The 25,130-nt window shown below is 34.0% G+C and overlaps 1 protein-coding gene across 1 annotated transcript; it reads left to right on the top strand.

The window, feature by feature from the left end:
• Positions 1-8,462: 8,462 nt before the first annotated feature.
• On the top strand, positions 8,463-24,717 carry LOC110693168 (WD repeat-containing protein 25-like). The gene is made up of 4 exons (XM_021870291.1): positions 8,463-9,071; positions 12,508-12,672; positions 23,496-23,980; positions 24,162-24,717. The coding sequence occupies exons 1-4, from the start codon at positions 8,804-8,806 to the stop codon at positions 24,531-24,533; spliced, it is 1,290 nt and encodes a 429-aa protein (XP_021725983.1). The 5' UTR covers positions 8,463-8,803; the 3' UTR covers positions 24,534-24,717.
• Positions 24,718-25,130: the final 413 nt, after the last annotated feature.

The following is a 25,130-nucleotide window of genomic DNA, read 5'->3' as shown; positions in this document are numbered from 1 at the left end:
TAAAGTCATGTATGGTTTATTTGAGCCTGTCTTTGTTGTTGTCCTGGTTTTCTGGTTGTTTTGGCTATAGTTTATTGGATAGTTGTGTGAGGAGGGAGTTTGAATACCTTGTCAAGGGATTTGGTGTTGTTGTGTCGAGAGAGATAACTAAGGTTACCGTTGTATGGGGGACGAATGAGAAGTTGGTCATGGCTAGGGTATGGTGTGTTTTATGGTGGAATGACTATGGTTGTCATTCTGCTCTTTTCATTGGAGTGATCATTGTGATCATCACTCTTGATGTTTTCTATCCGAAGCAAGCGCCCAAACTTTGTTTTGGGGTTTCACGAGCCTCGACGTTGTTAAAGCTTTCTTGCAAACAAGAACAGCTTAGGAATGATAGGTCACATGTCCATGTGATCGGTTTGAAGACCTTACGTGGTGATAAGTTGATCCCACTAGGTATAGTTAAACTAGCTATGATAAAACAGTTTCGATACTCTCTGCTCTCTTTGTGTTTTGAAGTAGGTATCCGCTCTTTGGCCTATAAAGAGGTCTTAATGTGCAACTTTTCCGACCAACTCCAGTTTTGTATCTTGGTTTTTAGTGTCGAAAGTTGGAATGGCTCAAATATTAAAAGCCATATAGTAAGGTTTAGATTTTATTTCGTATGTTGTAAACTCTGATTTTATTAATATCATTTGCTTTTGTCAAAAAAAAAAAAAAATATACATTAATGCTTATTTGTCGTGCGTGACATGGTGAGAAGTTAACAAATTTATAAGATTGATTTCCGATTCTTAATCTTAGTTATTGTTGTTTGAATTTGATACTAGTATTCAATATTACGAATTGAAAAATGTTGATTTTGATTAGATATGTTCCAAGTTTCTAACTATTAATATAATATGCCCAATTGCTGCTAATCTGAAGTTTTAGTTGTAAATGGTTAATCTTGGTTTGTGGTAATCTGCTCAATTTACAGTGGAATTTCGGTGATGAATAATCTGAAGTTTTAGTTGTAAATGGTTAATCTTGGTTTGTGGTAATCTGCTCAATTTACAGTGGAATTTCGGTGATGAAACACATTTCAATTTTTTATTTTATTTTTCTAAAATCATAGAAAAGATGAAGGAAAGGAGGACAGATTAATTTTGGTCCAAAAAAAAAAAAAGTTGAACAGATTAATATATTTTTGAACTTCAATTTCTCCTCTGAACAGATTTGTTTTTGAAATTCGAGATTGGTAGAGTTGTATCGAACAAAATTGGGGATGAGCATCATCATACTTAGACATTCAGTCACTCACCCTTCGGTTGCCTTGACTGGGGGAAATGGTGGGAGCTTGAATTTAGGTGATTGGTCAGGTGAGGAGTGACGGGGAAGACGAGTTGATTCCGGCAAGGAAGGGGCGTCGATGGGGAATGGGAGTTGATTCCGGCTGGGTCGCAGACTCGCAGGTTTCGAAAGGGGTAAAGGGTTTTTTTTTTTTTTTTTTTTTTTTTTTTTAAAATGACCAATCAGAAGGTGACACATGACAAGTCACCTCGTAAACAAGTTGCAATTTTAAAAACCGGTTAAGGGATCATTTTGAGCAGATGGAGGTCAAAGGTGAGATTATTTTCAGATTTCGAAAAGATGGGATTGTTTTGAGCAGAAATAACAAAGGTGAGATTAATAGTTTCCATTTTTCCAATAATTAATTGTTGCATAAGTGGAGCAACACTTGGCAAAAAGTTGAAAAGTCAAGTGTTGTTGTCTTGTGACCTGACTAAAGTTTAGCATTATATATTAACTAGGTTAGGTCCCGTGCCATGCACGGTAATTTTCAATAACTACTCTATAATTATTAACATTATATTTAATTATAAAAAAATCTATTTAAGTTTGTAAAATGAATTAATTATGAAAGAGTCTGTTATTAGCAAAATAGATAATATATATTTATATATATTTCACTAACTAATTAATATCATTTCTTCTTTTAACCAAAGGAATATCTTACAACTATGTATCTAATTCGTAAATAGATTTACTTTTTAGACACTATTAATCCATTCCCTTTACGCGGTATTTATTTTTCTTCTCAATAATCAACTGGCTTAGAAAAAAATTCATATATTTCCTAGCAACCTTTTCAAACATAATTAAATACACAAATATTTTTAAAAAAAATAATCCTTGTTGTTAAAATGGTAAGAGTAGTATATAGCACTATGTATGTCACAAATTATGTTAAGAATTTGATTTTCATTTTTTTAACTTTAGCTTATGGTATCAATATATATAGTGCAAGGATACATTAAATCTTTTTAATCTTCTATTTATATATAAGATTTGTTTCCTAAATAGGTTTTTTTTTTTTTTTTTTTGGACACACCCGAAGATGACATGTGTCATTGCTGGTGTGTCTTTTAGTATATAGTTATTGATGATTATATGATTATAAACTAGTCCATTGGCTTCCTTAAGAAGCCTTGTTATTTACTTTGTAGTTTTGTGTACTTCATTTTTTTTTTTTTTTTTTTTTTTTTTTTTTTTTTTTTTGGTGTGTGTGTGTGTAATACTGGTATGTGGTTTTAACTTGGGATAGGGAAATCAATAGTCGCTTTTGGGTTTTTCCTATGATAGGGGACCATTAGCAATTATGTACCTTTTATTAAAACAACAAAGAAAGTAAAAGCTCATACACAAAATGCTTTTGATAAATAGGCCTAGGTCAAACCCGGCACAAGTGTCCACTTTATATGTCTAAGAAGGTTTTTATCTCAAAACCAAATGGCAATGTGAGGAATAGCCCTTTAGCCTTATGAAGTGGACACTGCTTTCTTATTTCTTTCATGTGGGATACACATCTCAACACTCAACCTTATTTTCACACTCTTTTAATGTGGGATAACACTTCCTCACATGTGGGTTTTCACGGGCTCAACAGCTTCTCATATTAGGTTTAGGAAAATTTTTAGGCCATTAGCCATACACATCAATAACATAATACTAAAACAGACAGGAATGACACGTCTCATTTTTTGTGCTGTTTTTTCCCTCTAAAACCCCCTCCTTTTTTAGCAAAGATCTTTTATTTTTGGAATATTTGTATAATACAACTATAATAATTCCCTCCAAAACTCCCCCCTCCCTTTTTAGCAAAAAACTTTTATTTTTGGAATATTTGTATAATACAACTATAATAACAAATTATTCCTAATCTTATATATTATCTTTATAATAATTATATTCCTTTTTATTTCATGTTTTAATTACTTAAAATAATTACACAAGATTTTGAGACCTTTTAATTAAGGGAGAATAAGCTATAATTTAGAAGTTCGAAATATAGTGGAGAGTACAAAATAACGGAGCCGAAATTACAATATTAACATTAAATTACCATTATATAGTTGTACAATAGTGGGGTTCTATGGGATAAAAACATTTCTATTCATTGATTTGAAATCTTATGAAATAATAATAACTGAGTTAGTTTTCTGTTAAATATTTTTGCAATAATTTTACTAATTTATAATTTTTTTTCCTTCAAAAATTCTATTAACTATTACTAAGACAGGTCGTGCTTACATCGATTTTTTTGGACATATGTCAAGCTATCATTAAAAAAATTCCCGCCAATACAATATATGATGTCAGGTTTAGGTTTTTTTTTTTTTAAAAAAAATTTATAGTATTTTTTTAACTAAATCCCGTTTAAAAAAAAAAAGTCTTATGACATCTACACCACTGTATAGTTTTATTGGGAATAACATGCATCATTAATATAATATAATGTACACTATTTTTAAATATTTTCAATAAACTAATAAAAAATATTACAGAGTATTTTTTTTTTCTCAATTGTAGTTTTAATTTCTCAATAGTAATTTTAATAATTTTTGCCTTATTATTTCATCTTTCTTATATACGTTGCATTTGTTTATTTCACATAAGTTGCCTCATTTTATATTATATTACAAATTAATTATGAAAAATGATTATTACTATCGTGCATCGCACGGGCACTAATCTAGTTGTGATTAAGATCTTGGTGCTAAATAAACAGTCATGCCCAAAGGTTACACATAGGAATTAGGAAATTTTTTCATAATTGGACAAATCTTTTTATTTGGAGAGATGGAAAACAAAACCCTTCTTTCATGATGCTGTTGGGTTTTGGACTTTTGGTATAATGTGTGACATGCAACATGCAACACTCAAATGGCTCAAACAATAATCCTACATATTTGGTAACTAATCCCAACCCGAAAAAACCATTAACTGTTATAACCTCTCTATAACTTGAATAGCAACCACATTGATTCATTAACAATAACTTTTGTTTATGCATAGTCAACCCTAATAGTATCAACTCTGTATTTGCATTGTCATTACTCATTAGCGTCATTTGAATCAATAATCTCATTGTATATCTATCATCTTTTATACATAGTACATAACGTACCCAATTATAACAATAGAGCTGTCAATTTATGACCTTATCTAATCTGACCCTAACCTGACCCGAAATTATTGAGAGAAATCCAAACCAGACCCGAATGACCTAAATTTGACCCGCATATCATATCTTGTAATAATATTAAGTTTTTACAGTATTTGAGATAGATTTTTAACATGACTCGAACTCTAACCTGAACCCGACCTGTTGACCCGAACTGACAAGTCTATACCCAATCAATGACCCCATACATTAATAGTGTGACAAGTGCACACATCTCATTTCATAATTTGTCTTTTTATTACTTTTATTCTAATTAGAAATTTTTCTTAGTATTCCACTAACGATGATCATGTAAGTACATTCATACGGATTGAAGTGAAATTCTAAAGTTGGTGATATTCATAACAACATTTTCTATCTTTATCTATAAGCTTCTTACTAAGCTTAAAGTCTGACAAGTTTATCTATAACTTTAATATTATGAAAGTACTTATTGAGACGAATTCAAAAAAATCACATGAATATGTTTTTCCATACGTATTATTCACAAAAGACGGTCAAAGGAAGATTGATAAATAGTGTAAAAGTCAAAGCAGGTCAAGTAAAAAGGAACGGAGGAAGTATGAACTATATATGGATGAGGACAGTAATAAGAGTTAATAATTTACTTACCATATTCACCAAGAATAATACATGTAAAACCATAATTTTTTTCACCTTTTTTATTGAAATGAAAATAAATTATTTTTGCTTTCAATTATTTTTATTACTGTTTTTTATTATATTTGTTCTTTTAATTTGATTTCAAAATGATTTTTACTTATTAAAACTGAACTTATTACGCTAAACTTATTTTTGTTGAAATGAATTTATTTTTACAATAAAATTATTAGTTTCATTGAATACTAAGGCATGAGGTTGCATTGCAATATTGGTTGAAGATAATATTCGATCTATTAAGAGAAATTGCAAGTCTTGAAAATCTGACAAGTTTATTATACATTTGGACGTACATGACTTTCGCTTAACCTTCTTTCACCTAATGTACACCTGCAACAGTTATCGGAACACCTATCTACTATGAACTAATCATTCAACCACCAAGGTGTAGCTAAGGTCGGTTGACTTTTAGTAAATTATCTAATGTACACCTACGAGAATCACCGGAACGCCTACCTACTACGAACTAATCATTCAACCACCAAGATGTAGCTAAGATCGGTTGACTTCTAGTAAATTACCTAATGTACACCTACGACGGTCATCAGAACACCTATCTAACGGACTAATCATTCAACAACCAAGAGGTGGCTAAGGTAGTTTGACTTCTAGTAAATTGAAAATTTTAATGGGTGCTCCACCTATAATATGAAAGCAAACTTGTTCATCCCATAACAATTGACATGTGAAATAATATAACAATTTTGACTATTAGTGGAGTCCTTCCTGTCAATGTTACCTATTAACTCGTCAACCCCTTCTTCCCTCAGGTGTGGTTGACATAAATATTTGGTCTTAGGAAACATTCCTTGATAAGCCTCTAATTGGGTCCCACTTATCACAAACTTTGTTTTATAATTCCTAAATTACATTATTTCAAAGCATGGGTTGAAGACTGTTCTTATATTTTGTCCTCTTCTACATACCTTTTATTTTTGTAAAAATTATAAAAATATTAAAAAATTTAAAATAAAATATTGATAATTGTTAGAAAAAATATTTTCTTCCTGAGTGGCCATTATTATTCTTGTCTTCTAATCTTTGATACTTTGTATAATTGACCTATTTAGATTAGATTAGGAAGAAAAAACTGAAAAGAAGCTATGTGGCTTTCCTATAAATTGGTCTTTATGTTCATTATTGAATGAAAGGATAGGTTCTTCTAAGGTCTCATACTTTAGTGCCTTTGTGGGGTTGGTAACCATGATTTACAATTTTTTATAATATAGTTTCTCATGAGAAATTTATTATATTCTTCTTTACTGATGTTTGATAGCCACAACTTTAATTATGTTTATTTAATTAAGGTATCAACCAATTATTTGTTAATAGAAAATGGCTTTAAATATCATTATTGAATGTTAGGAGTAAGAGAGGGAAATTATACACGTATACCTCTTACGATAATACAGTAGGTCTTGGATCAGATGGTCTTATTGTATGTATTGGATCGTAACGTACATTACACAAATATCTTTCTTGAGTAAGAGGAGAAAAAAAAATATATATATATATAGAACGAACTTACCTTAGCTTGCAAAATAAATCTTTGACTTGGAATTGTAATTTTACAAGTAACAATCTAAAATCCTATATTACCTTTTAAATTTGTTATTATTATTTGACTCTTATAAAAAATAAAAAGAAATTAAAGAATAGAGTGATTCAAATGACTAAAGTGGTTAAGTTGTTTTAAAGCATACTATTGCCTCAACTACTTCTTTCAAAGATAATGATGAGGTAAGATAGTGGTCATACAATCAACTAATAAACCTAGCGAAATTACAATGAAATTAAGGTGGTAAATTACCAACGTTAATAAACCTTAATTAACTTCTATTATACTTAGCTTGTATACTACTTCCGTTGCTTACAGTTCTTTATACTTTGATTTATGACACTATTTAAGAATTACACTGTGACCATCATTTATAATTTATGCGCATGTAAAATTAATTCATGTGGTTCTTGTAAGATTCATCTCAATGTGTACTTTCATAATTAAATTATATATTTTTTTTTTAAACCTATATTTTTTTAATTTCTTTCTACAATTACATAATTAGCTTAGAGTTATTAATGATTAAAGATTTATATTGACATATGTGAAAAAAGTAAAATGTTAGAACATTTAATTTAGGAAAGTAGGTAACACGTTCTTGAACTTGTATTACTTATATGAATCATTATTTATAAATTAAGTTTGCAAAATTCATACTAGTCATAGGTAGAAATATCAGCACTTTATTTCACAAAAAAAAAAAAAAAAAAGTATAAACTACTCTATAATACAAAAAATGTCTCATTTACATTCACATCATGACTAGTCCATGTTTATTAATAAAGACATGCTTCAATTTATTTAGCCACTTTTACCAATATATATGATTTCAAACCTAAATATTTTCAATTATTGATGTTAAAAAATGATAAAAAGTTTATATTATACAGTCGTACTAACTTATGTCTAAAGATCATGAGTTCGATCCCTGCTAACCGAAGTGAAGGTGGGGATTTCTTATTATCCTCCCTTCTCAATTCCTCACAAGTTTGACCTAACAGGGCCATATACTTTTTATAAGGAAAAACAAACAACTATATCTCAAGATAGGTCAAAATCATGATGGTTGTGGGTCGTGTCTTGTGTCACGATCACATTTTTTTGGCCTAAATTCATGGATGAACCCACTCCCTACATGTTGGCAGTGTCAAGTTTTCAAAATGGTGGCTTATGCACTACCCAAACCCATGTGCTACTGTACCATGTCGTTCTTGCCAAGCTATACCATATTGCAATTCTCCCAAAAAATGACTTAGGCTCAGTTATATTAACGCGCCATGTTATACCTACTTTGTGCCTATGTCGTTCTTATTTTATGATGGGTTGTGTCGTGCCACACGCTGGCCCGACAAGTGCAACTGTGCAATCTCTAAGACAAGATTAGGGATATCAGTGGGGCGGGTCAAGTAGGAGACCCATCCCTTCCCCGCCCCAATGGAGATAAAAACCATACTCGCCATGAGTGATGGGGCGGGGGTGGATTTTAGGTTGTACCAGTCCATTCCCGCCCCGTTTCGTACCCGCCCCATCTCCACCTTATACCCACATCTATATATTTTTTTCTTAAAAAATTGTATAATTTTATACTATACTTACAAAAAGTGATGTAAAATAAAGTAGTAAATATAAAACATTGTAATATACTTATATTAAAAAAAAAAAAATTAAAAAGTGTAATATCAACAACAATTTTTTTTTCTTTTATTTTTATTTTTATTTTTTTATCGTTATCTATATTATGTTGTGTTGTTGTATTTGGGAGGCGGGGATTAGGCGGGTCTTCAGTGGGATTAGGTGGGGATGGATATCCAAATGGGGGTGGGGCGGAGATGATTTTGAAATTGTATCCGCCGGGGCGGAATGAGATGAGTTTTCGACTCGAGAATAGGACGAGAATTTTAGGCAGGGATAGGAAAACCAACATCCGTCGTGTTGACATCCTAGATAAGATTAGGAAAAATAGAGAATAAATAAAAAAACACAACCACCACCGGTCCAACACTAGGGTATTACTTTCATCAACAATCTCCCTTCTTCTTACTCACTCCAACAAAACAATCCGATCAAAAACTTCATTCGATTCCTGTAAAATGGATCTGCTCTGCAAAACCTACTCAAATAGTTCCGAAGATGAAGATGAACAACAAATTCAACCTTCCAAAATCATTCCTCCTCCATCGAAGCGGCCCAAACCCTATTATACACCAATTCACAAACCCGTTTTTCAGGCTCCGAATCCCCAAATCGGAGCTCCAAATTCCAGTACTGGTAGGTACATCTCGAAGAGAGAGAAAGCTCTAATGGCGTCTGCTTCAACCACTCATGCTGATCCTCTTCCTACCTTGCCTCCTTCACCTGGTATGATTTTTCTCATTTTCTGTAATTTTTTTTTGTTTTATTCAATTGATTGTTGTGGAAAACCTAGAATTGAAAAAAATAGTTAGATTTGGGGAAAAAAAATTACCTTTATTGAGTTGCTGTTGATTGATTTATGTATTTTTATGGTTGTGCATGGAATTATTTTGAGATGTGGTGTTGAAAGGGAATTGTTTGATGGATTGTGATTTTGAATGTCGACGTTTTGTGTGTTTCTGACCAATTATGAGATGATGAGGAAGGTAATTAACCGGAATGATGCCGATACTTTAGGGTTTTAGGGTTGAGAAATGAATGCATAGTGATTAAGGATGGATTGAATGGAGTTTAGGTGCATTTTTGGAAGAATGGGTGGTAGAGAAGATATTATGGACCGAGAAATACTCGTATAAGATTAGTACAATAAGTTAAAGGAGGGTCAAAGTGATATCTTTGGTTTCTAATTGGCATAGTAAATTTAATGAATACAAAGTAGATAACGAATTAAAGTTAAGACAATGAGAAAAATTGTAGGTGATTAAAGGAAGGGAAGAGAAATTGAGGGATAGATAATCTCTCATTTGGATAACAAATGAGGAAGGAAGAGAATTGGAGGGAAAAGAGGTGGAGGGATCAAATTGCAAGAAATTGATCTCTCCAACAATGGAGAGATTTGGAAGGAAAACTCTTCATTCTTCCCTTTCCTCCCCTTCCCTTCACACCCCATCTCCTCCCTCCCCTTATTTTCCTTCCCTCTAATCTATCCAAACACATTGTTAGTGTCCTGCTTTCCCAATAGCAAACTTTATTTGGAAGGGGAAAGATTCTCTTACACTATGTTTGGATAACAATAGTGAAGAGAAAGGGAGGAGAAGGAAAAAGAAGGAAGGGAAAGGGAGGTGAGGGGAGGGAGAAGGAGACCTTCCATTTTCCTTCCAAATCTCTCCAACAATGGAGGGATTTGATTTATTAAAAATGGATGGAAAATGGATCCTTCTAATTCCCTCCCTTCCCTCCTTGCATTAGATATCCAAACAAGGGAGGATGCATCCCTCCTTTTCTCTTCTCTTCCTTTCCCTCCATTTCTCTCTATCCAAACATAGCGGTAAGGTGTGAGCTTTTGTGTGAATAATGAGCATTGGGAAGAGTTAGTGCGTATGATTTGATCAAAAGTAGGGAAGCAAATTGGCTATTTCATATGACATTTGTGTGATGTGCTGAGTTAATGTCAAGCCATGCTCTCATGTTTTTCTAAATTGTGAAATGGCTTGTTACCTTTGGAGAGGACTTTTTGATGTGTCTAATGAGACTTGGATAAGTCCTTCAAATATCTGGGATTGGTCTAGATCGGAACCTGCGAATCTTTAATGGCATTGCTGCTACCTGTGAGTGTGTCGTCGTGGGATGAAGTCAACCTTTTATCTTCTTTATGGGATTTGGTGGCTGGTGCTTTCTCAAATTATTCTACAATGGAGATACAATTCATACAAAGGAATTGGACTTATTTGTATTTGTGTTTTCCTGTTACTTTGTGAGGACATCTTGCCCTCTTGATGTACTTCAGCTTAGCTGCTTCAATAACATATTTGTTTTCTATAAAAAATAATCTTATATTGTTGTTCATCATATGATTTTATTTAAAAGTTTATCTTTGAAATTTCTCTCCTTTTATCCCTTAATTCTCCCTTGTGTCACTTCCTCTTATGCCTCAATTGTTATTTTCAAAGCCAAGTCATTCTATCTCTCATGTTATTTCTCTCCTTGACTTAAGAACCTAGTGCATTGAATAGAAATAGAAAACTATGGGGCTTTTTGGTTCACTAATGATGAAATGAAAGATTTTTAGTTAATTAATTGATAGGAAATGATTCGAGAAAGGGAATAAAAATAAAAGTTTGGTTTGTACAAGGAAATACGGGGCTAGAAAAGGAATGAAGTTGAGAAAGGGAGTTGCTAGGAAGCAAATCAAAAAGGGATATCGAGGACAAAAAATGAGTTCATTTTTACTTGAACATTCTTGGTTCACATTGTATCTTCTCACACCTCTGTCTAGCCAACATTTTTACCAAATTCATTGATGTCCACGATGTCCTCACTGCTATTTTCATGTCTCTTTATTACTTGGCATAACCACCCTCTTCTTACTGTCCTGTTCATGCTCTTGGAATGAAATATATGCTGCTGCAGCTATGATCTTGTTAGTATCTAGATTACTCATTATTAAAAACTGAAGTAACATCCTGGAGACAAATACTGAGATGAAAGCCGCGTTATTTAACTTAATGCAATGACAGGACATTTTGATCTCTAGACTAGTGTTACCTGTGTTGTGGTATGCTTAGGTATGTGGAACATATGGGAACACAATTCGTTTCCTAGTTTTTTTAAAAAAATTAGTATAAAAGTATACTGCTACACCACGTACCACCAGGTAGCATGGAACTATCCACGGTCTCAGAAATAGGGAAGGGGTGATTCTAGAAACAAGAAAACGACCGGGAAATGTTAAATGAAAAATATTTAATAAAAAAATTCAATTATATACCTTGTATACATCAACACTATTGTGTATATCTAAAGTATTCAAAACACTTTTTTTTTTAAAAGTATACTACTTCTGTTTTCTTTAGTTCACACCATTTGATTTTTACACTATTCACAAACTACACTTTGACTAGCTTTTGTGATTTATAGCTAGCTACTATAAAACATAGTCAAGTGGGATCTTGTTTGAATTCATCTCAATGTATATTTTATTAATACATCCACTTTTTATGATTTTCTAATGTCGAGAATTAGAGATATTATTAAAATAGTGCGTTGACAAGGGTAATAAAAGAAAGATGTCAACTAAATAAAAATGGATTACAGGTGTAGTATGTTTTAACATGGTTTCCTTGGCAGAAAAAGCTCATTAATTGACGACAGAAGCAATTCTACCTAGTCTCACACTCATGGACTTCATGTATGTAAGATAAAAAGATATTTGAGTAAAATCTGCTGCTTTCCCCCCGTCCTCTTCCAGATCTTTATCTCAAGAATAAACCCTACTTCTCTGCCTCTTGTCTTCTTCTCTACAAAGAAATTGATCTGAAGATTTTGTCCCATCCACCACTCCATCATTTCGGCCAAGGTCCCTATTATATGTGTTCTTATAAGAAATTTTGTCAAAAAAATTTCCATTTCAGTAATGTGTACAAGTAATTTTTTTTTTCTCTCTATTTTGAAGCGAGAGTGCCACAATAGTAATCCTTTGCTTTCCCCCTCATATACTTATTGCATCTAACCTGTTCCACCCCCTTCTCCCCTCAGCTACTTATTGCACATATGAAAAATGACAAATGTACTTTATTCATATCCACACTTAAGGAAGAAAGAGTGCTCCTAAATCACTGAAGCCTCAGTTACAGTCTCACACTCACTGCTCTATTTTTGGCAGAAATGGGTAGTATTTCCTCAGCATATGTGCGGCCAGACATTTTGTTGTCTTTGAAGAAGCGAACAAAAACATGTGCAGAGAAGAACAAATTACCTTTCAGGTTGTCCATTGGTTTAAATGGACACGTGAAAGCAGTCAATGCTGTGCAGTGGTCAACAAGTCATGGTTAGTTATTGTTTCCTCTACTGGATTGGATTAAGTTAACCTTTGTTCATTTGATGCACTTTTATTTTATCAACTTGTTAAGGATTCCAATAGAATTTGATTTTATATAGCAATGTAGGTAAGTTGGACTTAATTTACATTTAGCGTCATGATATTATCATTTTTGGCCAGTCGTCTACTATGTGCTTCTCTATGTGTGGTGTCGTTATGATATCTTGTTTTATTGGATTTAATAATGCTAAAACAAGTTACGTCATGAGTGGAATTGATTTGCAGAACATTTCGACATTGGTCCTTCAAAAAAAAAAAAAAAAGCATTAGTGATATCAAATAGCCAAATTTTCTTATCTCAGGAACTCACCTATGAAGCACTATACTGTCCCACCATGTATTTTTATGAAACAAAAACCCAATAGAACACATTTGAAACAAAAAGTTTCTTAACTACTCGTGTTTCCACTTTCAGACCTGCAAACTGTAAAAAGATGAAAAAGAAAATATTTGAGCTCAAATTTAATGAGAAATACCCCTACTTTACATGAAGTAACCTCTCTCTCTCTCTCTGTCGGTCTATCACACATTCTCACTCTCATTTTCAAATAGCGATGGTTTGTGGTTACTTGAATGGAGATTCAGTGAATCTATTCTTAAAAACAGGCCATTAGCAGCTGCTTATATGAATACATGAATATGGAAAAAAAAATTTGATTTTTGCTAGTTGAGCCTCCTTATTGTCCTACTTTCCCAATATCATATAGAATTCATTGTTCTCATCATTAATGTTAGATACCCTTGAAGATATTAATGAAAATAAGGATTTAGGGTGTAGGATCGGAGGGGAGGCTACTTTGACATCTGCTGTGATTTCATGGGTTTTATATTGACCTGGTAACTTGTAGAGGCTTGAAGTATTAAAGGAAATTTATTAGTTGCTAGGCTTTGAGACGTTTGAGTAGGAAGTTTGGACTCTTGGGCAATTGAAGAAACAATGCTTGGAAGTAGGTGATTCACGAACCAAGACCGGACTAGACCGGTTTACTTGACACGGCCAGATATGGGTAACTTTTGGTGCAAAAGATGTGTTATACCATGGTTTACTTTGGCAAATAAAAAAAATTAGGTGTGACTTTTGGTGCTAAAGATGTGTTATGTTGTGTTTTACTTTGGCAAATGGAATTTGTGACAAAAAAAGCTGACAAGTAGAAGGGATTTAAGTTTCTAGAAGAATTTGTGCTGATGGGGTAAACATATGTAAATGTATTGCCCCTTGCAAAGTTGCTAAAAGAGCGTAGTAGTAAATTTTTCTTTTGGCTTAGCCTTTGGCAAGTATGGCTTAGATACTTATAGAATATGCAAGGGGGCTTAAGTTTTAACTTTCAATTGGAGGCAGAAGAAGAAGGCTTGTGATGTTGATATTCAAGGGATCTAATTACTGATGATCACTTGTATAAATGCATTCTCATCTGTTTTATGACTTTGATTTTTGGTGTAGCAACTAAGATTTTTAAAATCAAATGTTAGGCAAAGATTTGTTAAGATATTTTTAGTGTTATTATTATCGTGGTATCTTGTGTTTTCATATAGGGAAGACACTAGGCTATTTGAAAATAAATAAATAAATAAAAAGTATACGTTTATGAAATTACTTAAATCTTGAAAATGATGTGGAGTTGGCATACTTTTTAAGAAACCAAACACAATATCATGACTAACCTTAAAATAATTGTTGCCATATATCTAGTCTTTATTCTATTCCCAAGGTTTGAGCCTTGGTAGTTTTGCCTCCAGTTGAAAATAATCTTACACATATTTTCTTATTCCGAGTTTTCAATATTGTGTGATAGCTTCCCATAATCTAATTCATCTAGAAGTTATTCCAATGTTAGTTCTAAGGTGGATGTTTGGTATATGCCGCATGTCCTCAAAGAAGAGGTGGAATTCATGTTTCCTTTAAGAACAAAATAACCACCATGAATCATCGAGGTGCCACTATATCTAATCCAATGGAGACTACATGCTATGTTACTACAAAACAATTGGGGTTAACATGACACGACCAGATATGGGTATGAAATTTGTTTCTGGCAATTCGGCATGGTATAAGTATAAAGGAAGATTGATTGCAAGGAGGAAGCAATTCAAAAATATTTACCAATTTTATGCTTAAACGATGGGGCTTTTTGCTATGAATGTGTATCCTATCATGCTAAAGTGACTTTTTTTTTACAACTATTTTTCCTATGGTCTTCTCCGACAATGGTGAGAGGTGAGGAATTGAGTAACCCACATTCTTGTTTTTATAATTTTATCATCCATGGTTAGGTAGGGGGCTAGAATAGAATAATTCGTAGTATAAGAGAGAAAATTCCATGTGGTACTTTAACTTTATGGCTAGTCTTTCCGGTTCCTACCTCTCTTCGCTATCATTTCTCTTTTAATTGTCTTCAACACTTTAATAACTCAAAACTTTTAATTAACATGGAATTTGATACTTTTGATTTCTTTGACCTTTTCAATTTATTTATGATTACTCTTGAATTAGGAAATTAATTTTCTTTATTTTGTTGTGTCCCCATACCCTTGCCTTGAAATTCTAGCTTCGCCAATTGTGAAAGTAGGATACCATACCATATATGATTTTGAGTAACATAGACTGAAATTTAACTATTAGCTTGATTGGTGGTGTTGATATGTACTTGTTGCAAAGTGCTTACTCCTTACGATTGAGTCTAAGTAACTAGTAAGGCCCTGTCTTCTTCACATAATATTTATTGGATTTAAATTTTTTGTTGAACTTAAAATAAAAATGCTCCCTCTGTCCCCTTTTGTTTGTCACTTTTGAAGGAAAATCACGGGAATTAAGGTGGAGAATGTGAAATAATGAAAGTATATGGGAAACTGAAATTCCCAACCAATAAAGTAATAAAAGTGCATGGGAAAGAGACATTTCCAATTAAAAAAGTAATTAAAGTACGTGGGAAAAAGAAATTGAGAGATTAAGAGTGTAAAACATTAAATTAGTCAAAAGTTGGCACTATTTTTGTGGCAAATGTTAGGGTATAATAGGAAGAGGACTTAATAAGGGCAAAAAAAATGAGGGTATAAAAGTCTTTTTATGTATCTTAATAATTATGAAAATATAAAATGTGACAAACATTTAGGGGCACCCAAAATGGCAAAAGTGACAAACAAAAGGGGGACGGAGGGAGTATTATTTTTGAACTTCATTTGTTTTCTTTGAAATTAAATTATTTATGTTGAACTTAAAATTTTTTTGCCGAATTAAATTATTATTATTATTATTATTATTATTATTTTTATTTATTTATTTATTTTTTAATTTTTTTTTTACTGATTGTTTATTGTATTTATTTTGTAAAGTTATTGATTTTTAGTATTTATCGTAAATTAGTTGAACTGCAGAAGTGAAGTATTTTTTCTATTGAACTTAAGTTTTTTATTTTTTTTATTTTTTTATTGAGTAGTATAAGTTTAAGGTGAAGAGAAAAGAGTCTAAATTGGTGAGGACATTCTATCATTAACCACAAATGATCATATATATATCTTGTTCATTTGCTATTAGATTAGTTTGTAGCTCTTGCAAAATTCTTGAACCTTTGATCATGTTTTATTGGATTTTGACATGTCTAAGTCTCAAAAGAATACATTTCCTTGTAAATGGATTTAGTAGGCTCATTTTGTATTTTTGGAAATTGAAGAAAAACATAATTATAATGGCACGTAGTTGCAAACTTAAATAATTTTCATGTGCCTTTTTGATTTTCCAATCATGGTATAAACTAGAAAGTCAATAATGTAGAGTTTTTAGCTAGCTTGTTCAGCTATGGGTTGGAGTTTCTTCAATCACCCAATTTCTGTCTTCACTTTATGCTCTTTTGAGAGATTTCATGAAAGACTTTATGTTAATTTTTTTTCCCCTATGGTACTATATATCCAATTTTTGCGAAGAGGAAAAAAAACCTTAAGGAGGTCTTTAGTGTTCTTCATATTTTTGACATTAATTTTCTAGTGTTGTACTTTTTCTTATTAGGTTAATATACTTATGCTTATTTTAGAGCTATAAATATTCAATAGGACTTCTTTATAAAAAAGAAATTATTCAACAAGACTTCCTAAGGTTTAACAATAATATTGATAAGAGTTTTTCTTTGTTTATGGAGAAGAATGTGTGTTTTATGCGGGGTTGGCATTCGGCCCATGTGTACCATAAATGAAGCTCCTAGGGCAAGGTAGCATTTGTGTTTTTTTGAATGGTGATGAAATTTGGCATTGTAAAGGAAATTAAGGTGTTGGTGAAGCCTTTTCTTCACAAAGGAGTAGGGAATGGTATTTTAGGAGTGTTGGTCAATTTCAAAGTAAAGTGTGATTAAACTTCTCGATTGGGAAGATCATCAAATTTCTAAGGTTTTTAATATGTGTATGTTGAGGAGGTCGATTTTGATTTATATGACTAGATAAGTTGTGGTTGTTTAGTGAAGTGGCTCCTTTTGTGTTAAAAGAGTTTTTGTAAAAGTCTAAAGAAGATAATTCTATTTTGGATCTCTCTCAAAGAGAATACCCTACATTTAACAGAAAAAGTTCTTAGAGAATGTTTTTTCCCCCATGTTGCGGCTGTAGTTTTTGTCATAGGGAAAAGAGTTGATTATCATTTGCTCCTATATCCTGTTGGCACGTATCATTAGATTTCTTTGGGATGAACTTGCTCTTGTAACCTAAAAAACTAGGATCAAAAGAAGATGACGTTGATATGTAGAAGAGGAATCTGTATAAGTTTGGAGGCGCACTAAGGTACAGCTTAAGGCGCATGCCCTTGAGGCACACAACACCTTTTCAAGAATTTTTATATTTTTTATTATATGCACCTAACTTCAACAAAGCTTGAAGCACACCGAGGCCTGCGCGTTGTGATATTGAGCCTTATTATATGTGCCTGAGCCTCCTTTTTATACGCTGAGTCTTTTTGTACATTGCGATCAACAAGATATTGAAGGAGCTTCCCCACGTCAAGATTTTAAGTTCCCTTTTTTATATTTTGACTTTAGTACTAGGTTGTAGAAAAATTGCTTCATCATAAAGGGTTTGCTTTTTCCCTTGGCTTTCTTTTAGTATATGGATAACACATCGACCTTCTTAATACTTCCTCTGTTCATTAATGATTGCACCATTTCTATATGACATACTTAGGTGTTGGACTGTTGGGTGAGGATATGAGAAGGACTAACACTACTCTTGGCCATCCAACACGACAACACCAAGCACCCAAGCACTCATCAACCACCACCAGTCCACCACCAGTGTCACATTACTCTACCATTACCATCCAACACCAAGCACCAAGACACATCATCAACGCTATTGTCACATTATTTAACCCCCACCACCTTGATGCTCATCAAAGAAGACGAAAAGCGTTGACAGAATGAAATTACTGGAAAACACTATGGAAGTGGACCTAAAAATTTAATCCACCAACAATAATAACCTTAAAATACAAAACACACGAAGCAAGAAAAGGAGTGAGAAGAAACAATTGTATACCTATATAAAGCCTTAATCAAGGCTTTTAACAATTGAATTTGATCATTAATCGAATTCAATCACAATAAATGATGGTGACTGTGGTTCTCTAAATATGGTGGTGATGGTTGTGGTCCGTTAGAGAAGATGGTGAGTGTAGTTAGTAGTGGTGGTCCATTTGAGAAGATGATGAGGTTAGATGGTGGTGGCGGCGTTGGTGCCGATGGAAAAGGGATTGGTTGCTGCGTTGCCGTTGGTAGTGAGAATGGAGAGCAACAGTGGGGGTAGAGGGTGTGGAGAAGGGTAGAGAAATGTGGTAAGAGTAAAGATGGAGTAGTAATTGAACAAGGAGGGGTGTGTTGGTATATTTGTCATAGGAAATTACCAAGTAATGGTGTAACTATTTTTACGTTTCCATTATAAGAATATGGTGCAATGATTGATGAACAGAGGAAATATATTTCTTAACTAATGAAAAAGTGAGGTGTGGTAAATGAAGAACTATAATGAATATTGCCTGCTTTCTCTTATAGTCTTCAAAATCTACATATCTTGTTTGAAGTCATCCGAATCACCTATCCCTCGTAGATTTTGTTGGTATTTGTCTATATTTGTGGTAGAAAAGAAAGACGAAGACTGTAAATCTCTGCTTTGGAACTGGAACATACTGTTTGGTATTTGTTGTTTTTATTTATTAAGCATCTAGAATGAAGCTGGTAGTATATTTGTTTTATGTGAAGATAAGAATCTTCTTGCAAAGACTCACATAGGAGCTTTAGAACCATAATGCAATGTAAGTATGAAACTTTGAGCATTGTCAAATAATGATTGTATACTTTTTTTATGAATTGGAGGAGCTTAGCCAAGCAAGTTGAATATAATTGCAAAGTCCAACGCAAACAATGGTTAAGCAATTTCTCTTAGGCCGAGCTATATTAAGACACAGTACAATATTTTTAAAAGATTACACTTTTGAAGATGGTGAAACAAGTGAATCTTATGTAGGTCAACGGGTGAATGTTAGGTAATGAACATTAAAGCATCTCTAATTCACTATCAAAGTCATCAACATTCTCAACATAATCTTCATTGTCATTAATTTCAACTTCTATCTTATCCACAACATAAAATTTTTGTTTCAATCGCAAGTGGCCATCCTCTTACTTTCTTAAAATATAAGAAGGAAAAAGCCAAAGGATCCCTTGTCTCTCTCGTTTCTCTTCTGGTTTTCGAATTTTATGAAGTTGTAATGGAGCTTATTCACTTCTTTTAACCCTTACATTCTGTCAACAAAACAAGAAATTCATATGAAGTCATATATTGTTAGGAAAGCTGTCATTTTTTTTTTCTTTGTCTGAAAAACTATCAATACATGGTCAGGGAAGCACATACTCATCCACCATTCCTTGTGGGACTGGTTGGATGGACAAGTTCATTTAAATGAATGAATTTTTTATTCTTATCCCCTTTTAGTTTAGAAGATTAGTGGGGCATCTTGCTTTTCTTTTACCCGGATGTCACACCCAACCCTCTTGCACCATTTTTGATATTCCCAAGATGAAGTGTGGAAATAAGAATCTTTTTAAACCATTAGATAATGCAACCTTATAAGATTTCTAGGAGTTAAGATTATCACTTTACCTTCCTTTGGATCAGGTAATGTCTTTAACAAAATAAAGTTTCGTGTCACTCTTTTGTATTCCATTTTTTATTTCCGTTTTTCCTACATATCCTCGTAGTTTTTTCCATCATCCCATCATCATCATTATTACTCCCTTTGTTTCCCAATAATTGCACCACTAGGCATTGCATGAAGTTTAGGAAAATTATAGGATGGGACCAAAGGGGGAATGTTTTAGTAAAATTACATAATGTTGCGGGGCATTGGTTAGCCCAAAAGACATTCAAGGAATTCATAACTACCATATCTAGTTACACAAATTGTTTTTGGCTCATCACTCTTTTTAATTCTAACTTGTCAGTAACTAGAACGTAAATCAAGCTTAGTGAAATATGTTGCCCTTGAAAATCTATCAAACAGATCATCCGTGGAATGGGGTACTTGTTTTTCATCGTGATCTTGTTTAACGCACGATAGTCCATACACATCCTAAGTGAACCACCATTTTTCTGAAGTAGAATTTGCGTGCATCTAGCAACCCATCCAACTGCTTGCGTAATTTAGCCAATTCAAATGGCCCCATTTGATTTGTATGTGGCTTCATATCGGGCTCTCATTCACTCTCATGATTCACCGCGCGCCTTAGTGGAAGTTTATTGGGTGTTCGGTCTTTAAACCATCAAATTCCTTTAACAATAAAACAACTTCGTCTTGAAAGATCACATCATCCTTCATTTCAACCAAGGCAGCCAAAAAAGTGCTCATCCCATTTAACACTTTTTTTTAACTGCATGGCTGACATCATACCAACAATGGTATGATGTCTTACCATGGACAAAGCAAGGGAATACTTCATCACCTATCATAATTTCATCGAAATATGGGGCTACAAACGCCTTGCCTGTTTGAAGAACTTGTTACCGAGTAGTAACTTGTACTCATCCATTTCCACGGCCAACAAATCTACCTTTCCCTTCTTACGGGAATATCTTTCACAATGCCAATCGAATTCGCAACGGCAGATCATATGAGACGATGGTTAAACTTTTAACCCCATCTTCCTAACTAGCCCACCTTTAAGAAAATCTGGTATCAACCATAGCCCACATTTTCAATTCCATTAACAATGACCTTACAATACATCAAGCCATCAACTAGTTCCTTTTGTTCACCTATAATTGCTTTAAACAATTTCATAGTGCTCATCTTTGGTGAAACTAACAACGGAAGTTGCTGGCGCTTATGACAGTTTCTTGCAATGTGTGGCCCTTTGCAAATATAACATCCATCACTGAAATGCGGCTTTTTTTTTTTTTCCCTAAATTTCCTCTTTTTACCACGATCATTACCCTTCTCTTTGTTGCCTTTGTTGTCAGAAACATTTGATGGCTTCCAATCAACCAGCGCTTCGACAATAATAATAGCAAAATTCAAATGTTACTCCTTTTTCCTTCTTAATTCCGTTTGAGCCCATGGCTTCAAACCAAACATAAACTAAAACAATTTGTTCTCCTCGGACATGTTACTAACATCTAACATAATTGACATAAATTCTTGTAACATACTCACGGATAGTGATTGTATGCTTGAAATCCTTGAACTTATTACGAACCACCCAAGAAGAGGTGGTGTAAGAATTGCTTTCAGGCTTCATCTTTCATAACATCCCACGAAGAGATTGAATCCTTCTTAGCAATTCTATCGGCCTCTTGGCATGATCTCCTCCACAATTTCGCACTGACTAGATACAATCAGCCAAATCAACCTTTTCGCCATTCTACCGGTTTGTAACCTTGAAGTAATGTTCCAAATCCCAAATAAAATTTTCTAAGGTTCTAGGATCATGATATGTTCATCTGATGTGGAAGTAGATGCCTTTTCACCCATTGCCTTACGAAAAAGAGAGATTTCTTCCCTTAAGTATGTTAATTCCGCATCAGCTTCCATTTACCTCTCTCTCCTTAAACAACGTAGTTCCATTAGGACCAAACATCTCTTTCTAAATTTTGAATCATACCGTTCCATTTCGTTCGGTTCATCACAAAGTAACTAAATCAAATCCCGCACCGTACTAGGGAGTAGTTCATCGTTACCTATCCCCAAGTATTTTTCAACTTCAACAATGTAGCCTTGTTTTCTTTCGAAAACTTCACCAATTAAATAGAATATTTCTGTACAAGAATTCTTCGAAAGAATACCAACTTAGTTGGATTGAGTTGAAAGCCATCGTTTGAGTGAGAGTGACGGTTAGGAAAATTCACCGTATAGCAACTATTGTTAGGAAATTAAAATTCCACACAATCCTCCAACGCGTTTGCTGCTTTGTAATTAATCTGTTCCCACTCTTGCCTCCTTTCTTTCTCGATACGCTTGATCTCACGTATGTATGGAGCAACATGACGAGAAATGGGCATGTCGAATTCCAGACACGGGCTGACGGGCGTGTCTCCTTCGAATTCCGACATGGGTGTGTCTCCTTTGATGACACTCATTACAACAACGTCACTTGTCAAAGGCATGGCCGTGCCTCATTTCGGCATGGGCGTGCCTTACTGGGGCATCATACTCGATGGGGCATTGCCATGCCCTTATTCAACATGGCTGTGTCTTCCTAGAATGTGACAGCCGGTGGGATGCACTCGACACTCTGACACAACACAGACATGCCCCTATTAGGCATGGGCGTGCCTAATTCAAAACTTCATATTTCTTGGCTTCTCTTCACTAAAACTTCAAAAATTGGCCTTAAAAACGAGTTGTGAGCTATGATTATGATCTATAACTTCATAAAACCTTCGAATTAGCCTCGTGAATCCTGAAATACTTCGAAAGCAGCGAAATTACCCTAAAAGCATCTTATGATCATAATCAAACCAAATCAAGCTAAAATAAGTTATGAGCAACTAAGCTAGATTCGAAAACTACCTATAAGGGCTTTAACAACAAGTACAATACACGACTTATCACACACCATAGGGTTATATTACTATCTACATAGGCTTACCTCGCCCAGCGTCGGGGCAAGCTGCCAGTGTGCCTTCCACCAACGCTTCTTAGGGGTCTCATTGCAAGCTACTAAGGTCAATCGTTTAAGTTAGCAAGATTTGGCTGTTGTCAATGCAGTACAATACCCCTTTGAGGCTAAAGATTGTGAGTTTGTTTCTCTACAGTCCAGATAAACAACAGATATATTAGTGGTCTAGTATTCTAGTTTAAAACTGTCTGTTTTCCATCCCAGACCATTTTTTTTTTTTTTTTTTTTTTTTTTTTTTTGGTGGGGGGGGGGGGGGTAACAAAAGGGCAATTGGAACTTAATAGAAAACACTTGATATTCTCGTGGATGTCCACGATAATAATTCTTTTCAAGTGTTGTTTCTTCATAAGCTCTTAGGCGGTAATGAAATCACGTGGTAGGTAGATGAGGTGCATTACCATTATAATCTAAATGGGATGTCTTAAAAGTCACAGATAAATCACTTTGAAACTCATTGTCCTTAATCTATGATCTGTATACCAATCGGGCAGTAAATCTGAATGTGATCAATTCTTTACTAGATGAATGTGTTTTAAATGTTGTTATCTATACACTATATTTTAGCTTAGATGCTTCAAAATTTTGCCTCATGAGGTTTTTTTTTATTTTTTTATCAAATCTAGCATACAGCCCACCTTTTAGCATCTGCTGGAATGGATAATTTTGTTTACATATGGAATGTATGGAGTGAGCAACATAAAAAAGCACGTGTATTTAGTTTTCATAATGCGGCTGTGAAAGATGTGAGGTGGTCACCTCAGGGACAGTTCATTCTTTCTTGTGGCTATGATTGCTCATCAAGGTTGGTTGACGTCGAGAAGGGTATGGAAACTCAGAATTTTACAGAAGACCAGGCTGTTACGGCTATTAAGTTTCATCCACACAACTCCAATCTGTTCCTCTCGGGTGGATCAAAGGGCCTCCTGAAATTGTGGGATATTCGAGCAGGAAAGGTGGTTCATGAGTATGTTCGACGCCTTGGACCGATACTTGATGTTGAATTCATTAATGATGGCAAGCAATTTATCTCTTCAAGCGATGTATCCCAAACCAATCTTAGTGAGAACTCTCTCATTGTCTGGGATGTTTCTCGGGAGGTGCCTCTGTCCAATCAGGTTGCTCTTTAGCTTCTTGTTTGTTCCTTTTCTTTTGAAACTGGACACATCTCTAGTTGTTTGAAAGTTTTTGAAATATTGTGCTCACAAAGTGTATGTCTAGGGGGCTTCGCTCTCTTTGTTTTCACCTGAGAAAATCCAGTGTGTAACTTCTTTCTGTCCACCATTTCTTTGTTCACAGGTTTATGTGGAAGCTTATACATGCCCTTGTGTTAGATGTCATCCTTTCGAACCTTCATTTGTGGCTCAGTCAAATGGAAACTATATTGCTATCTTCTCCAATAAACGTCCATTCAGACTAGACAAGTACAAGAGGTATGAATCACATGGCGTTTTTGGTTTTCCTGTAAAGTGTTGTTTCAACTTGGATGGTGAAATTCTTGCCTCTGGTTCCTCGGATGGTGAAATATATTTTTACAGTGTCAGATCATCCAATCTCGTAAAGAAAGTAAAAGCTTATAATCAGCCATGCACAGATGTTGCTTTTCATCCTGTAATCCCAAATGTTATCGCTTGCTGTAGTTGGGGTGGAGAAGTTTCAGTGATTGAATGAAGCTATCGAATTTGCCCTGTCAAGTGCAGTTTTGGCTGCATATCTTTTAGTCTCCAACGTTAATAGGGAGGAGTTTTGTAGTTCAGCCTGATTATCTAATTCAAATAGAGTTTGCTAGTCTTCTATGGAAAAAGAAAACAACATATCCAATGCTTGTTTGATGTTGTCCACTTGAGCCTGGTTATCTGTGTCTTCTTATTATAGCTTTTATATTTCTTACTCAATTAATCAAAGCCTTAATCCCATATGTAGTCGGCTAAATGAACCAAAAGTGATTATTTCGTACAGTCATCCACTTAAATATTTCTTACTATCAAAAAAAAGAAACCAAACAAGATTCAAGTTTGATGAAATGGAATCCTTTTGCCTGTGCTGAAATAGAATTCTCGCAGCATGAACACAGCATAAAATAGATGGAATCTATCAAGAGTTTGATTCGTTTTCAGCTCTTCATGACTAAATTCTTTGCGCTGAGTATCCGTATTGGTGTAAGAAAGGGGGGGGGGGGGGTAAGGAGATGATAATTGACATGATTTCTTTTGGTGTTTTTATGCTTAATTTGTTATCCCTTCACCTTGTTTTCTCACTTTCTCCTAA

The sequence above is a fragment of the Chenopodium quinoa genome, unplaced genomic scaffold, assembly GCF_001683475.1.
Source record: "Chenopodium quinoa cultivar QQ74 unplaced genomic scaffold, ASM168347v1, whole genome shotgun sequence".
Classification (NCBI taxonomy): domain Eukaryota; kingdom Viridiplantae; phylum Streptophyta; class Magnoliopsida; order Caryophyllales; family Amaranthaceae; genus Chenopodium; species Chenopodium quinoa.
The sequence above is the reverse complement of the archived record's forward strand: the minus strand, read 5'-3'. Positions and strand labels throughout refer to the sequence as shown.

Coding starts and splice junctions, on each gene's coding strand:
- LOC110693168 (XM_021870291.1), top strand. CDS start 8,804: ATGGATCTGCTCTGCAAAACCTACTCAAATAGTTCCGAAGATGAAGAT. Junction 12,673..23,495: donor GCAGTGGTCAACAAGTCATG/GTTAGTTATTGT, acceptor TCTAGCATACAG/CCCACCTTTTAGCATCTGCT. Junction 23,981..24,161: donor AGGTGCCTCTGTCCAATCAG/GTTGCTCTTTAG, acceptor CTTTGTTCACAG/GTTTATGTGGAAGCTTATAC.